At 37.8% G+C, this 18,439-nt stretch overlaps 1 protein-coding gene across 1 annotated transcript; it reads right to left on the minus strand.

Moving 5' to 3' along the window:
* Positions 1-248: 248 nt before the first annotated feature.
* LOC133638667 (succinate dehydrogenase assembly factor 2, mitochondrial-like) lies at positions 249-18,397 on the minus strand. Its single transcript, XM_062031507.1, has 4 exons — positions 18,264-18,397; positions 10,821-11,044; positions 2,680-2,789; positions 249-767 (listed from the first exon to the last, which is right to left on the minus strand). The coding sequence occupies exons 1-4, from the start codon at positions 18,288-18,290 to the stop codon at positions 640-642; spliced, it is 489 nt and encodes a 162-aa protein (XP_061887491.1). The 5' UTR covers positions 18,291-18,397; the 3' UTR covers positions 249-639.
* Positions 18,398-18,439: the final 42 nt, after the last annotated feature.

Raw genomic sequence — 18,439 nt, forward strand, 5'->3', positions numbered from 1 at the left:
TCTACCATTTGAATAAAGTGGACATTAACCAGACAAAACAACTTCCATTCAAAAGTACCTAGTCGCCATCTGGTGGTTGTAAGTTGACACTGCATTAACACTTGCCTATATGTATACCAAATACTGTATGTATACTCTTCACAAGAACAAAAATGGCTGCCATACATCTTGAGAAGGACAAGATGTCTAAGACTAAGCCCTCTTGTAATTGAACAAAAAGTGATGAGGCTCAGGAGATGAACATTTTATTAAATAACATCACAATTGCGGTTGGCATATCATAATTACAGCACACAAACAAGCTCACCATGCAAGTGTAATATTTTACTAATAATTTGTTTGATGAATTCCTCCAAATTCCTGTATTCATCTTCCACATTCCATTTTTCATCCAAAAGTCAATCTAAATATATACATCACTCCCTCAGCGAGTGCCAGATGATAGTGTCCAGGGCTTTGATAACAATATTTGACAACAATGAAGTGTTACATTGTAACCCACCTGCACACTTCGCTGCATAAAACTGGAGAACTTGATAGAACTGAGTATTCTGCAAATAGGTTCCGTAAATCACCTAGCATAATAAGCACCCCATTTAAAAAAAAAAAAAAAAAGGCACAGGTCATGGGGCGTCCAATTCAGCTTTCTTTTTCCAGGTATTCCAAGCTGGGTGCGTCCAACCTCTGTTCCTGATCGCGATTCTTTGTGAACTCTTTCAGCATTTCTATGACATCTCCTTGGTAAACTTCTGGGGTCGGCTGAGCTTCTGCAAGCAAAAGATGGACTGAGTTTCTCCATTTCAAAACATTACACATGCCCTGTACTGTATTATTTCATCACTAACAATTTACTAACTAAAATATATAGACCGGTTCAAGACTGATCGATCAAGAGGGTTTTTGTTTATGACATGCTTAAGGTACATTGAGGAACGTCACATAATTACACTTGCACAATTCAACAAGTCCAAAAAGGAGTAGGAATTAGCAGAGCTGATGTTGCTGGTATACTTTTAATATGTATATTTAAAAAAAATGTTTATGGTAATATGCTGTTTCATATCATGAGTTTTAAATAGGACTGTCCCGATTCCATATTGATATTGGTCTGATATCAGCAGAAAAATCTAATTGCATCTTAATTTCTCCGATATAAACTACAATACAAGCAGTCCTGGAGCATGTTTACATGTGCAACGCTGGACAGCCAGTTAACTGTCCCTCCAATAAGCACACGAGGTTGGTCTTTTTATCTATTTTAGTCATCTCATTTACAAAAGGTAAACATGGTAGGCTACGGGTAGCTAGCAGCTACACAACAAGCTAAGAATGTAATACAAGACTTTAATTGAACAATATTACAGTCTAAAACATGACATTTGTCAATGTAAAGAAGTATCAAATAATTATAGTTGCACATTACCTACACATACAAAGTCTCCAAGGCAGAACCTTATTAGAAAGTATCCAGCAACAAACGTGTCTGCATCATTCAACTTACTGCATCATGAACTTAATTGATGTGGCCAAAAAAACCAAAACCCTATTACCATTCCACTTCAACCTAATGACAGCATAAGTCGATTTCAAACAGTTAATAATAAATAGGTTAGTGTTGTTCATACTGTTTGAGATATTTCACTTTATCAAGCCTTTTCTAACATTCCACCGTACAAAATAAAAGTATGTATGATTCGTGCTGATATCGTATCGGATTGATACTGGTATCGGCCAATACTCAAGTCTCCAATAACGCTAATGTATTTGAAGTAAAATTGACAATAAAGACTCTTTGATGAGTACTGAAAATTACTAAACTCCACGTGAGCTGGTTTAATAATTGGATACATTAATAATCTAGGATCACTGGGCCTTTTTGTGAGAACACTGTACTATTGATGTTATCTTTATCCTTGCTCATATAGTAATTAATCTGGTTTTAGCTGAGTTTTTTTGATTGATTCCATTTTATCTATTCTTATTCTGGTTTAATTTAGTTGTTCTTTTTATCCACACTTTTATGTCTTAAATTTATTTAAAGTGTGTGTTTTTTTTTTTGTTTTTTTTTAGCTGTATACTGTAGTCTTCTTTAGTTTCGAGGCCTTTTATTATGGGTATGGTGTTACTGTAAATGTATGCATGTTTAAAATAAACTATGATACATCACATTTTTCCAGTTTCTCATTACAGCATGTCCGAAAAGAGGTAGGAAAAGCAGAGGTTATTTAATCCTACCCCTTTTCGTATCATAGCAGTTTTTTAACACATTTGTTTGTACTCAACAGTGAATAAATATATAGACAAATGAGTAAGTAAATAATTGTTAAATACAAAAGTAAACAATATACAAATTTTTCATAAATAAATAGTTATGTAATTTATAGTTATATAAGATGATTTATTATGTCCTTTAAAAATTATTCTGTACAGAACTTTGGTCCATTTTTATAGAATGCTCTACAAATAAAGTTGGATTAGATTGGATTGGTTATGTGTTTTTTGAAAGAAAACAGTAGTTGATAGTAATGGATTATTTTTATATGTCCTTTTGGGACTATGTTCAGAAGCAAATAGACCTCGTTGCAAGACACTACACATGCATCCTTGTAAAAAGGACATACGATGGCAGACAATACCACATTTCGAACAAGAGAGTCGTTGATGAAAAATGTATTTTACCTGTTGCCCAGTAGTAGATATCCCAGTCATTGCTTGGCTCGTTGATCAGTCTGTCATACTGCTTCAGCTGGGTCTCAGTCATTGTGCTTAGGTATTTTTTGGCAAAAAGGCTGCAAGGGACAGAAAACCTCATTTTTATTTCAGTTAGTGTAATAAATATACATATAGTATGTAGGAACTTTCAACAATACAGTTGGTCATGTAATTAATGGTTAAAGTATTCAACCATGCATGAGTGTAGAATGTGTATAGTATATGCATGTACTACACACATATACATGTACACATGTATATGTGTGTAATACATATGGAACAACATACACAGAAGCACCTGCATAAATGTATTGTTACATTAATATCTGGTCAACAATGTTATATTTTGTAAAGTCAGAATTGTTCTGAATTCAATATATTATTTGGTATGTAAATAATAATACAATAATAGAACTATTTCACAACATGTTACAAGGCTCCTAATTTGGCTAGTAGTAGTAGTAGTAACATATTAAATAGTGTACAGTTTTTGTTCCATTTATTTATCTATTTGCTAATTTACATTTATCTGTTTACTTTCTGTTGTAACATGGTTCTATCTACAATTATGTTGAAATGAAAAAAACGTATTCTTCTGTTATTTGATACTCAACATTAGTTTTGGGTGATACTACCACTTTGGGTATCGATCCAATACCAAGTAGTTACAGGTGCAGTATCGGTCATACCAATGTTGATAATGATACTTAGAAAGTTTTGAAGATCAATGAGTGATTCCATTTTTGACAGACAAAAACACAGGATGTAACAATATAAATTTAATATTCACATTATTTCCTACTGCTCTGATTTAAATCTTTAGTTTCTTGCCCTTGAAGTCCTCCTGTGTCCAGGGACTTATTTCTTGAGTTTGTGAACACAAACAAAATCGACAAAATATTTTTTGGGGAATAAAAAATATGACCTAACCACTGTAGTATCGACAGTATAATGATATAATACTTAGTATCATTACTGCCGATATTTGAATCTTGTAGCTCTGCGATTATTGCTCATTTTTGTTTTTTCGTTATGTTTTACTTTTGTAGCTGTATGTTGAAATGGCGCTTGAGGTTTGATTGATTGATTGATATATTTTTATTTCAAATATGCATAAAAACAAGAGCAAGCCTGATCCAATACAGTGCTATAGCCTTAACAGCCATTATAACAAAATGAAAAACAATGGAGAATAAAAAACAAAAACAAATGAGCATTGGACTGTCTTTTTCTTTTCTTTTTTTTTTTCCTTCTTTTTTTTTTACATATTTGAAAAGGAGTGAGAAGAAGTTTACACTTATTTAATCCCACCCCTTTTCTTTAAATCATAAATTACTCTGAGCTAGAACTACCTGTTCACTCAATGTACAAACTCAAAGAACTTGTATATACTGTACATACATCATAGATATATACATACATATGCACACTACACACATACATAGCCACATCATTACCACTAGTGATCATGGAAATGGTATGATGCCACCACAACAACACCACTGCCTCAATGGGCAGCCCCACACTCTTCTGTAACACAAACAACCCAATATCAAAGCCCTTCTTCATCTCTGTACCTCTGGAATACCATGTACTTATACTTCTTTTTAAACTGGTTTATGTTTGGACATTGCTTTAACTCATCCTTCAAACCATTCCATAATTTCACTCCACAAATTGAAATACAAAAACTTTTAATGGTCGTTCTATAACTAAGCATTTTGAAATTTAAATTCCCCCTTAAATTATAACCGCCCTCTCGTGTGCTGAACAATTTTTGAATGCTTCCTGGGAGTTTATTTATTTTGGCTTTATACATTATTTGTGCAGTTTGATACAAAATAATATCATTAAATTTCAATATTTTTGACTGTAAGAATAGTGAGTGAGTATGGTCCAGATATCCAACCTTGTTGATGATCCGTACAGCTCTTTTCTGAAGTATAGTTATTGAATTTAATGAGCTTTTATAATTATTCCCCCAGACTTCCACACAGTAGGATAAATATGGTAAAACTAATGAACAGTAAAGAATGTGGAGTGATTTGTGATCCAGAACCTGCTTTGCTTTATTTATTACTGAGATGCTTCTTGACAGCTTAGATTGTACATGTTTTATATGTGATTTCCAGTTAATTTGATCGTCAATTGTAATTCCAAGGAATTTTATTTCAAAAACCCTTTCAATATCCACTCCATCTATTTGTATCTGCACCCTTGTTTCACGTGTCCTCTTTCCAAACAGTATTAACTTAGTCTTAGTCAGGTTTAATGACAATTTATTATAGTCAAACCAAGTTTTTAGTTTACTCATTTCTTCCATAATGACTTCCTGCAACTGATTTAAGTCATCCCCTGAACAAAAAATATCAGTGTCATCAGCAAATAACACTAATTTCAATAATGTAGACACTTTACATATATCATTGATATACAGGATGAACAGTTTTGGCCCCAACACTGACCCCTGGGGGACACCACAAGCAATATCCAAACATGATGAACAGCAATCCCCCAACTTCACAAACTGTTGTCTCTTATTTAAGTAGCTTTTAAGCCAATCCAATACAACTCCCCTGATTCCATACTTTTCCATTTTATTGATTAATATATCATGGTTAATTGTGTCAAATGCTTTTTTTAGATCAATAAATATTCCCATTGCATATTGTTTCTTTTCTATGGCATTTGTGATTTCCTCTATTGTTTCAACTATTGCCATTGATGTAGATCTGTTTGATCTAAACCCATATTGACAGTCAGAGAGTAATTTATGCTTTTCTATAAATGCATCTAACCTGTTATTGAATAGTTTTTCTAATATTTTAGAGAATTGTGGAAGTAAAGAGACGGGTCTATAGTTTGTGAAGTGGTGTTTGCTCCCAGTTTTAAACAGAGGTATAACTTTAGCTATTTTCATTTCATTTGGAAATGCGCCGGTTTGAAATGACAAATTACAGATATATGTTAATGGTTTTGATATCCCTGTAATGACCTTTTTCACCAATGCCATACTAATGTCATTGGAGTCAGTGGACATTTTGTTCTTACATTTGTTTACAATATCCAACACTTCTTCTTCACCCACTGCATTTAAAAACATAGAATTGGGATTTCTCTCCAACAACCCCTCCATATTTTTACCAGTTGTCCGTGGATCTGGGATTTTTTCTGCAAGTTCAGGTCCAATACTTACAAAGAATTTATTGAAGGCATTAGCCACATCTTCAATATTATCATTTTCTTTACCATCATTTGTGAAATACGTTGGATAGTTATTTGAAGAGGTACTGTTTCTTATAATACTGTTTAATAAATTCCATATTCCTTTGATATTGTTTTTATTATCATCTAGTAATTTCTTATAATAATCTCTCTTATTTGACCTTATAATATGAGTTAATTTGTTTTTATATTTTGTATATTTATTTTCTGCTTCTTTTGTTTTCAATCTTATAAATTCCCTGTAAAGAGTGTTTTTCTTTTTGCAAGCATTTTGCAATCCCTTTGTGATCCAAGGACAATTGGTATATTTTCTTCTACTGGTGCATTCTTTTATTGGGCAATTTTTATCATATAATGACCTAAATATTCTCAAGAATATATTGTAAGCACTATTAACATCACCATTTTCATAAATTACATCCCAATTCTGCTGCAGTAAATCATGTTTAAATGAACTAATGGATTCCTCTGATCTCGTTCTTCTGTATTGGGTTGGCTTTTCTAGTTTTTTTGTCCTGTAGTTTCCATTAAATATCAGAAAAACTGGGAGGTGGTCAGTGATATCTTTGATCAATAGCCCACTTACGGTCTTATTCTCAATATCATTAGTGAATATGTTGTCGATTAGAGTGGCAGAGTGAGACGTAATTCGACTGGGTCTGGTGATTTTGGGATATAGACTCATACTGTACATTGTGTCAATGAAATTATCTATATATTTAGTTTTACTGGGATTTAACATGTCAATATTAAAGTCTCCACAAATGAAGACAGCTTTACTAACGTTACTCTCCTTTGAAAACAGGCATTCCATCCAATCTGTAAAACGTTCTAAGCTTGTACCTGGCGATCTGTATACACAACTAATAATGACATTTCTACTTTTTTCCATACAAATTTCAATTGTTAGACATTCAAGTAGGTTATCAACCACAGTTGTCATATCATCCAGACGTTTGAATCTCAAGGTGTTATCCACATAGATTGCCACCCCTCCACCCCCCTTGTTTTGTCTATTCATATTAATAAAATCATAACCATCCAGTTCAAAATCTGTCACTTTTTCACTGTTAATCCAAGTTTCAGATACTGCAATTATGTTAAATGGTTGTGAAAAGGTGTGTAAATAGTCCTTGATGTCCTTGAAATTCCTGTTTAGGCTTCTACTATTGAAATGGATAATGGACAATTTGCCTTTAGTAATAATATTCTGGTTGTACTGTTCATTGGTGTAGTAGCAGCAGTTCTCATTGATATTGAGGAGGAAATTATTGTCCGGGTCTATATCATGTTCCAAGTCTTGTAGGTGGTGCTCAGTGTATTGAGATGCTTTCAACTGTACATTGTCATATTCACTTACCAACTGAATTATGTGGCTAGTGTCATCTTGCGTTTTGTCAATGTGTGTCATGATTGTGTTTAATCGCTTTTACCTTACATTCCAGTTCATACGTCATATTCGTTCAGATCTTCGATGTTTCTAATCAGCAGCACTTTGGCGTTCTCCGGAGTGCCGTTGAGTTTGATGAATACTTTACAGTTCGCAGTCCAAGTTTGTAGAATTTTCTTCTCTCTCCTCATTTGGCGTGCTTTTCGGGCTATATCAGCATTTCGTTTGGTCAAATGGTCGTTCATGTATACGTTTGTTCCTTTTAGCTTCCTTCCCTGTTTTAGCAACGCGATCTTGTGCTTTCTGTTGACAAATCTCAGAACTACGCTCGGCTTGTCGTTTGTTCCTCTCCTGGGCAAAAGGTGACATGCTTCGATGCTGTTACAGTCCAGTTGTATGTCCTTGGACTGCATGAAGACCGCCACCTGTCGCTCCATCGAAATAACATCCAACTCCGCCGGCTCCCCTCCATTCGCTGGGGCTACTGCTCGTGCGTAAGACCGGGGTTTGATGCTAAGTCCGGTGATGAACACATCATTGATCCTTGTGTACTGCTCAATATCAGCAACTCTGTTCTCCAGAATTGCGATTTTCTTGTCTTTCTCCAAATTGTCAGCCCTCATCTGATCCAGCTGCACAACAAGGGACATGATGGTTTTCTGCTGCTCCTTGATCGTAGCAACTTCCTCGATCAGAGTGTCGATTGACTTTTTAAGTTCGCTATAATCAGCCTTGGGCGCCATCTCGTCTTTGTAACAGCGCACCGGCTATTCACTCCAGACATTCACTTGTTAAATTAATTGCAAACTTTCTCCTTACATTATTAAACTTAAATGTTTGGAGTAAAATTCGCGAGCGCCGGTTCAGCTACCGGAACAGGAAGTAACACAGTAGGTAATTATTATTGTTAGTCATTATCGATAGTGTTATTTATATTGTTGTATTTGTAGTGCAATATTGTTCATTGTCATTTTTATGTTATTACTCTCTGCTTCAAGAACTGGTTCTTTACTATAATTTTTTGTATCATATTTGTACATATCGTATTTGCTGATGTTCTGTTGTTGTCTCTCTGTCTTATCCCCCTCTTGTCCCCATTTTCTTCTTTCGATCCCCTCCTGCCCAGGTCTGGCTGTGCCAAACATTAAATAAATCAATTTAATAAAGTCAAATACAAATAAGGCAACAAGAAAAGTATCCCACACTTCTCTTTTGTAAAGTAAATCTGTACAGCAGATATGGGCATCTACATCAACAATATGATTTATCTGAGTCGTTGAACAGGACAAAAGAATAATAGAAAATAAATGAAGTGATAGCTAATTGCATCAGCTCTCCTTTAATTTATTTTATGTCCTCTGTGCTCTCTGATGTTTCCCTCTTGTTTTCATGCGTTTTTTTTGTTTGTTTGCGATCTCGACAGAGACAAGCGGTAGAAAATGGATGGATGGATGGAAAGTCTACCCTATCCTAGCTTATACTCCAGCGTTTGTTTGCGATCCCGACAGAGACAAGCGGTAGAAAATGGATGGATGGATGGAAAGTCTATCCTATCGTAGCTTATACTCCAGCGGTGTGTAGTGTAGCATGTTTAGCAATAGGGCTGCAACTAACAATTATTCTGATAGCCAATTAGTCAACAATTATTTTAATGATTCGTCGACTAATTGGATAATAAAGCGTACACATATCTAATGGCTCTGATTTTTCAATCCAATGCTAAATGCAGCTTAAGTTATTTTAGGCATGTGCTTACTAACAACAAAGATGATTAATTCATTCATAAATATTTAGTTATACTGCAACTGTGTTGCTCATTCAGCGGTCACAAAAATTTAAATGACTGATAAAATATTGTCCATTTAAAAGAAAGATAAGGCAAAGTGCTAAAAAAAACAATTAACCTTGATTATGTATTTTTTAAAAAACTGTTAAAATAGAAGCAATAAAAACAAACAACAAAACACAAACCTAACTTCCTCGAAAGAAAAAGCATTTTATGATGTTTAAAGGTGACATAAGTAATAATTTCATAGCAAGTCATCATTAAATGGCCCTGATATGTCAAAAGGCAATAATAAATCATGTTGTTTTCAAATACCCCTATAACTGGTAAAAGTAGTTCAGCCTGGATAAGATCATTTCAAAATTAGATTTACAGCCCTGAAATCTTGTTATTGTTTTCATTTCGATGCCCCGCCCTCCACCGTTTGACCAATTAGAAAGTCTGTGAGTGTGACATCCAGGTTGCCAGCTACGTACCGCCCTCTTTGTCTAGCTACTACCATTGGTAAAGTTACTAAACATGTCAGACCTTAGTAAATCTAAAAGGCGTCATTATGATTCTCAACTTATTCATGACAAAGCCAGGAACAAAACGAGGATTTGTATCGGGGATGCCTTTGAAAGATGGAGACGATTGAAGGCCGAGAAGATTTTTTCATCTGACGCCAAACTTGCTCATTTCCTCCTTGATGGATAAGTAAGGCATTTATGTTTTCTTATTACTTGTAATAAATGGAAATTGACATTTTGTATGTAAACTAATATTGTTCAATACAGTCATAGATCTTGTCTAACAAAGCTAGTATGTTCATGCAACCAATGCTTTGGAGCGAAGCCCCATGCTAAGCACGCTAGCCCGGTCAATGACACATCCACATATAGGCTAATGTCGTTATACAACTAATTTTTTTATTTTCATTACTGTCACAAACTTTTCCATCTCTCTGTCAGCTCTGTACACATGTTCCTGTGCACTTGATACTTATACTGGGTAGACCAAGGAGCATGTTGATTAGATTGAGCACTGCTGCCATCTAGCTGCATGGTTATGTATCGTTGTAACATGAATACTAAACTGTAGACATTTCTCCCCTGCTGCTTGCGAGCCCCCTGACACTTTACTATTTGAGAAACACAGTATTGTAGGTTTACAGCCGCCATTATTGCATATCAAACTACCGTATTTTTCGGACTATAAGTCGCCGTTTTTTTTCATAGTTTGGCCGGGGGTGCGACTTATACTCAGGAGCAACTTATGTGTGAAATTATTAACACATTACCGTAAAATATCAAATAATATTATTTAGCTCATTCACGTAAGAGACTAGACGTATAAGATTTCATCGGATTTAGCGATTAGGAGTGACAGATTGTTTGGTAAACGTATAGCCTGTTCTATATGTTAGAGTTATTTTAATGACTCTTACCATAATATGTTACATTAACATACCAGGCACGTTCTTAGTTGGTTATTTATGCGTCATATAACGTACACTTATTCAGCCTGTTGTTCACTATTGTTTATTTATTTTAAATTGCCTTTCAAATGTCTATTCTTGGTGTTGGGTTTTATCAAATAAATGTCCCCAAAAAATGCGACTTATACTCCAGTGCGACTTATATATGTTTTTTTCCTTATTTATTATCCATTTTCGGCCGGAGCGACTTATAGTCCGAAAAATACGGTACAGTATAAGTACATAATAACCTGAGTAATATGCAGTTCTCCAGCATTCCTCTCTTACGACTCTCGTAGAGCAAGCGCCGTCTCTTCGTGTGCGTGGACTCTCCGGGTCTTTCCTCCCAAGGTGGCAAAGGGATCTCAATCAGGTCAGTCTTGACATCATCAGGTGCTTCGCCACGGTAACAGCGAGAAGGTACCAGCCCGGTCAGAGCAGGTCTCCACGCCGTCCGGCACATTCCTGTAACCAGCTGACAGGAAACCAACGTACAAAGTGAGAAAAAAAGAACTGTTTAGCAAAAAAGATAAATATATGTGTATATATTTAACGTGACAGCCACACAATCATACAACACACAATTAAAATGACTTTCCCCTTGAGGGATTAATAAAGTTGTTTGAATGTAATTATCACATTCACACTTGAATGTGAAATTTCACTTAGCTGCCTGTCTGAACCCTGCATTTCGCTTTTTATTGGCTATTGGATTACTTTTTTTAATAGATTAGATATATGATTAAACATTACACTTACTGGCTGTCACCTGTGGGACAAAGCTAATATCTAGGGGTGCACGATAATTATCGGGCTGATGTTAACATTTTTTAAGTCCAAGGATAATCCGATAGCCTCTAAATATAAATTAAAGAACACTCTAATGAGACAAGATTATCTATACTGTGCTGTAGGTGTGTTCGGATGAACAAATCAAGCACTTCTACCTCATTGGCGGTTCCAAACTGCCCCTAAACTCACCGGACCTCACAGTGTAAACAAATATGGCTTAGGCCGTGCTGGACTTTTTTACTTCTTCAGAGAAAGATATTGCGCATGTCGCATCAACCAAATGCCTTGCAAACACTCCGCAAGGAGAAAAAAAACCAAACACCTGGCTTTGACACGTCATACCTCACTGGCAACCCAACACCACCAGCATCCATGCCCCAAAAGCCAATGAAGATTAGCCATGTGCGCTCTATTGCAGCAGTCGTACGTGAGATAAATCCTCGTATTTAAAGTTCTGAGCACTCCATGCGGTGTAGATTTGATCCATTTGTATTAGTTACACTCGTTAAAAGCAACAGAATACAAAAGGGCATTTTTCTAATCAAATGTATCTAATTGTTGCAGCCTTTTATGCACGTGTAGGTAGTAATGATGGTAACAGCGTATGTTGCATCATAATTTTGAAGATAATGTTAACATTTCCAAACGTCTTAATTATCCCAGACGAGGCAATTTGTGTATTTTGGGTTTTGCATCCCTCCACACACACTCATGACTGTAAAATACTTGACTTTGTATTTTATATATTTTTTTACATTTGTTATACTGTTTGGTAAATAGTTAAAACTTGTTTTTGTGTTCATCTTATCTAATTTGCTTTATTTACTCAGTATATTATGAAAACAATACTAATATATAGTTTACTTAGGTTTTAGTACAGATGCTTTAAAACTGGCACAATAAAAACCTTTTAAAAATGTTGATTTTATTTGAGATCGGGCGATAGCAAAAAAATTATCGTGATAATTAGTTTTGCTACATAGTCCATTTCTAACTTCAACTGTTATTTTACAAACTGCATACGTCAGTTGCAACTCCCCTTAATGCTGCAACATAGTGAGATATTAAATGTACAATGACGCTCACTTGTACAGTGCACAGGACGCATCATGAATGTGCCGTTGTTGAGTGTCTGTGCTGTCTAGAGCTCGGCAGAGTAACCATATAATACTCTTTCATATCAGTAGGTGGCTAATTGCTTTGTAGATGTCAGGAACATGGTTTGTCGTGATCACAATATGCGAGAGGCAGCGTGCAGGTAAAAAGGTATCTAACACTTAAACCAAAAATAAACAAAAGGCTTCTAAGAAAAGGCATTAAAGCTTAGGGATGGCTATGCAAAACGAAACTAATAGAACCTTTATTTAACCAGATAAGAAAACCCATTGAGATCAAGATCTCTTTCACAAGGGTGACCTGGCCAAGAGGTCAACAGCACATGTCACAGAACAGTTTCAAAATAAATACATTAAGACATACATTTTAAAATACATAAGAGAACTGTAAAACAACAGAGATTTACATCTTTAAAAACACAGGCACTGTGCAAACGTCTCTCGCTGTTTGTCCCTCAGGACAGAACGGAAGGCTCCAAATGGAAGTAGTTCTGTAAGTTTCAGTTTCGTCTGCAATTCATTCCATGCCATAGGGGCAGCAATGCCAAAAGCTCTTAAACTAAAACCGAACTGGCTGCAAAGTAAAAAAAAAAAAACAGAATGCTGGACAGCAAAGACTTACAGAGTGTGGAGCAGACGGCGTCCACAAAGTACATCCGTACATGACATGACAATCAACAATGTCCCCACAAAGAAGGATAGCGCCGGCACAACTTAAATAGTCTTGATTGCGAAAACAAAGCCGGTGCGGGGAATAGCGTTCAAGGAAGACATGAAACTGCTACAGGGAAAATACCAACAAAAGAGGAAAAGCCACCAATATAGGAGCGCAAGACAAGAACTAAAACACTACACACAGGAAAACACCAAAAAACTCAAAATAAGTCCTGGTGTGATGTGACAGGTCGTGACAGTACACCTACTTTGAGACAAGAGCTATAGTGATGTGTGGTTGGTTATGGTTTGAATTAATATCCAACAATTGCGAGAATGACTTTTTATCGAGGCATCGAGTAATTGTCTCTGGCCCCCTGCCTGCGAGAGGCAATGATGAGAGATATAGCAGATTAGTCTCGCTTAACAAGTGGTTGGCTAGCTACTGTAGGACGCAGGGACTAACGTTTATTGATAACTGGCCCTCTTTCTGGGGCAAACCAGGCTTGCTGATGAGAGACGGCCTTCACCCTAACCAGGAAGGCGCCATCATCCTGTCTAGAAACATAGACTACTATTTAAGTCTCACTTGACTGACTACACTAGAGCAAGCCCGGTCACAGGCAATTACAATGTCTGTTAGTCCGGGTGAGGAGTCAGTTAAGCTAGAACTAGCCAGCGCCAGGCTGGATAATCCATGTACGCATAGCAATTCTCTTAGAATAATACACAATTCACATAATGTTTTTTCTGTTGTGTCTGTGTCAGAGGTGGACATGCATTCTACTGAGGTGGCAAATTATGATATGTCCAGTCTATTGCAGCACCAAGCAAACAATCGGAAAATTCCCGTCATATCAATTCCTAGATATGGTCGAAACTATTTAAAGTGCACTACGCATAATAAACGCAACATTGTTAATATTGCCACTACGGATAATCTTAACAAAAACTCGTCAAAACAGCCCAATACCTATAATATGGGCTTTTTAAACATAAGATCATTGTCTCCCAAGGCGTTATTGGTTAATGAGGTCATTAGAGACAACAATCTTAACGTCATTGGTCTTAGCGAAACCTGGCTCAAACCGGACGAATTTTTTGCGCTCAATGAGGCATCTCCTCCTAACTATACGAATGCGCATGTTGCCCGCCCTCTTAAAAGGGGAGGGGGTGTCGCACTAATATACAATGAAAATTTCAACCTTACCCCTAACCTAAATAATAAATATAAATCGTTTGAGGTGCTTACTATGAGGTCTGTCACACCGCTACCTCTCGACCTGGCTGTTATCTACCGCCCCCCTGGGCCCTATTCGGACTTTATCAGTGAATTCTCGGAGTTCGTTGCTGATCTAGTGACGCACGCCGACAATATAATCATAATGGGGGACTTTAATATCCATATGAATACCCCATCGGACCCTCAGTGCATGGCGCTCCAAACCATAATTGATAGCTGTGGTCTTACACAAATAATACATGAACCCACGCATCGCAACGGTAATACAATAGATCTAGTGCTTGTCAGGGGTGTCACCACCTCCAAAGTTATGATACTTCCATATACTAAAGTAATGTCCGATCATTACCTTATAAAATTTGAAGTTTTGACTCTTTGTCAACAAGCTAATAATAATAATAACTGCTATAGCGGCCGCAACATTAATGCTGCCACAACGATGACTCTTGCTGACCTACTGCCTTCGGTAATAGCACCATTCCCAAATTATGTCGGCTCTATTGATAAACTCACTAACAACTTTGACGATGCCTTGCGCGAAATTATTGATAGTATAGCACCGCTAAAGCAAAAAAGGGCCCCTAAAAGGCGCACCCCATGGTTTACAGAAGAAATTAGAGCTCATAAATTATCATGTAGAAAACTGGAACGCAAATGGCGCGCGACTAAACTTGAGGTTTTCCATCAAGCATGGAGTGATAGTTTAATAACTTATAAACGCATGCTTACCTTAGCTAAAGCTAAATACTACTCAAATCTCATCCGCCTCAACAAAAACGATCCTAAATTTCTGTTTAGTACAGTAGCATCGCTAACCCAACAAGGGACTCCTCCCAGTAGCTCCACCCACTCGGCAGATGATTTTATGAATTTCTTTAATAAGAAAATTGAACTCATTAGAAAGGAGATTAAAGACAACGCATCCCAGCTACAACTGGGCTCTATTAACACAAATACGACTGTATATACGACGGACACTGCCCTCCAAAATAGTCTCTCTATTTTTGATGAAATAACATTAGAGGAATTATTACAGCGTGTAAGTGGGATAAAACAAACAACATGTTTACTTGACCCACTTCCTGGGAAACTTATCAAGGAACTGTTTGTATTATTAGGTCCATCAGTGTTAAATATTATAAACTTATCACTTTCCTCCGGCACTGTTCCCCTAGCATTCAAAAAAGCGGTTATTCATCCTCTGCTCAAAAGACCTAACCTCGATCCTGACCTCATGGTAAACTACCGACCGGTCTCCCACCTTCCGTTTATTTCCAAAATTCTCGAAAAAACTGTTGCACAGCAGCTAAATGAACACTTAGTGACTAACAATCTCTGTGAACCTTTTCAATCCGGTTTCAGGGCAAATCACTCTACGGAGACAGCCCTCGCAAAAATGACTAATGATCTATTGCTAACGATGGATTCTGATGCGTCATCTATGTTGCTGCTTCTTGATCTTAGCGCCGCTTTCGATACCGTCGATCATAATATTTTATTAGAGCGTATCAAAACACGTATTGGTATGTCAGACTTAGCCTTGTCTTGGTTTAACTCTTATCTTACTGACAGGATGCAGTGCGTCTCCCATAACAATGTGACCTCGGACTATGTCAAGGTAACGTGCGGAGTTCCCCAGGGTTCGGTTCTTGGCCCTGCACTCTTTAGTATTTACATGCTGCCGCTGGGTGACATCATACGCAAGTACGGTGTTAGCTTTCACTGTTATGCTGATGACACTCAACTCTACATGCCCCTAAAGCTGACCAACACGCCGGACTGTAGTCAGCTGGAGGCGTGTCTTAATGAAATTAAACAATGGATGTCCGCTAACTTTTTGCAACTCAACGCTAAGAAAACGGAAATGCTGATTATCGGTCCTGCTAGACACCAACATCTATTTAATAATACCACCTTAACATTTGACAACCAAACAATTAAACAAGGAGACTCGGTAAAGAATCTGGGTATTATCTTCGACCCAACTCTCTCGTTTGAGTCACACATTAAGAGTGTTACTAAAACGGTCTTCTTTCATCTCCGTAATATCGCTAAAATTCGTTCCATCTTGTCCACTAGCGACGCTGAGATCATTATTCATGCGTTCGTTACGTCTCGTCTCGATTACTGTAACGTATTATTTTCGGGCCTCCCTATGTCTAGCATTAAAAGATTACAGTTGGTACAAAATGCGGCTGCAAGGCTTTTGACAAAAACAAGAAAGTTTGATCATATTACGCCTATACTGGCTCACTTGCACTGGCTTCCTGTGCACTTAAGATGCGACTTTAAGGTTTTACTACTTACGTATAAAATATTACACGGTTTAGCTCCAGCCTATCTCGCCGATTGTATTGTACCATATGTCCCGACAAGAAATCTGCGTTCAAAGAACTCCGGCTTATTAGTGATTCCCAGAGCCAAAAAAAAGTCTGCGGGCTATAGAGCGTTTTCTATTCGGGCTCCAGTACTCTGGAATGCCCTCCCGGTAACAGTTAGAGATGCTACCTCAGTAGAAGCATTTAAGTCCCATCTTAAAACTCATTTGTATAATCTAGCCTTTAAATAGACCCCCCCTTTTTAGACCAGTTGATCTGCCGTTTCTTTTCTTCTCTCCTCTTCTCCCCTGTCCCTTGCGAGGGGGAGTTGCATAGGTCCGGTGGCCATGGATGAAGTGCTGGCTGTCCAGAGCCGGGACCCCGGGTGGACCACTAGCCTGTGCATCGGTTGGGGACATCTCTGCGCTGCTGACCCGTCTCCGCTCGGGATGGTTTCCTGTTGGCCCCGCTGTGGACTGGACTCCCGCTGATGTGTTGGATCCACTGTGGACTGGACTTTCACAATGTTATGTCAGACCCACTCGACATCCGTTGCTTTCGGTCTCCCCTAGAGGGGGGGGGTTACCCACATATGCGGTCCTCTCCAAGGTTTCTCATAGTCATTCCCCGACGTCCCACTGGGGTGAGTTTTTCCTTGCCCGTATGTGGGCTCTGTACCGAGGATGTCGTTGTGGCTTGTACAGCCCTTTGAGACACTTGTGATTTAGGGCTATATAAATAAACATTGATTGATTGATTGATTTATTGTCAATATCGGCTATTGAGTTTCTTTTTTTTTTAAATGTTTTCTGCTTGTGGTGTGCCTCAGAATTTTTTTGTGCCTTGGCTCAGAAAATGATGAAAAACACTGCAGTACAGTATTTACAATGACTTCAATAATGTGATGCACTGTAGACAAAAAGGGCAGCACGGTGGCAGAGGGGTTAGTGCGTCTGCCTCACAATATGAAGGTCCTGAGTAGTCGTGAGTTCAAATCCCGGCCTCGGGAGTTTGCATGTTCTCCCCGTGACTGCGTGGGTTCCCTCCGGGTACTCCGGCTTCCTCCCACCTCCAAAGACATGCACCTGGGGATAGCTTGATTGGCAACACTAAATTGGCCCTAGTGTGTGAATGTGAGTGTGAATGTTGTCTGTCTATCTGTGTTGGCCCTGCAATGAGGTGGCGACTTGTCCAGGGTGTACCCCGCCTTCTGCCCGATTGTAGCTGAGATAGGCTCCAGCGCCCCCGAAGTGAATAAGCGGTAGAAAATGGATGGATGGATGTAGACAAGAAGAAGGCAGCAAAGCACACTTGCATAACGTCTCATTCTGCCCTATTGCACAACACTCCTTGGAGTTGTTCAACATTCTTGCTGCATAAACTGCTGGAGTTGGTTCAATGCCTATTTAGCTCAACATACTGGCATTCACAACACCCACTACGGTCTTTTTCCTTCACTAGTAAATGACATATTAACCAATTCAAAGTTAATTAGCTGGTAATGCTAACGTCCAAGTTTATTTCCACTACAAACGCGCCAGGAGATGAAAACGTTTTTTCCGAAAAACTCACTCTTTTGGAAATGACCGAAGACAACATTTGGATCCTTGTCTTTATACGATGTTGACCTCTGTAGAGACGACCGCCGATGTGGACAACGTCGGAAAAGAAAACGTCCTACCTACGTCACACCGCGCTGTGATTGGCGCACGCAGACACGTGACACCCCATCGCTGATATAACTGTGG

The sequence above is a fragment of the Entelurus aequoreus genome, linkage group LG02 (genome assembly GCF_033978785.1).
Source record: "Entelurus aequoreus isolate RoL-2023_Sb linkage group LG02, RoL_Eaeq_v1.1, whole genome shotgun sequence".
Lineage (NCBI taxonomy): Eukaryota > Metazoa > Chordata > Actinopteri > Syngnathiformes > Syngnathidae > Entelurus > Entelurus aequoreus.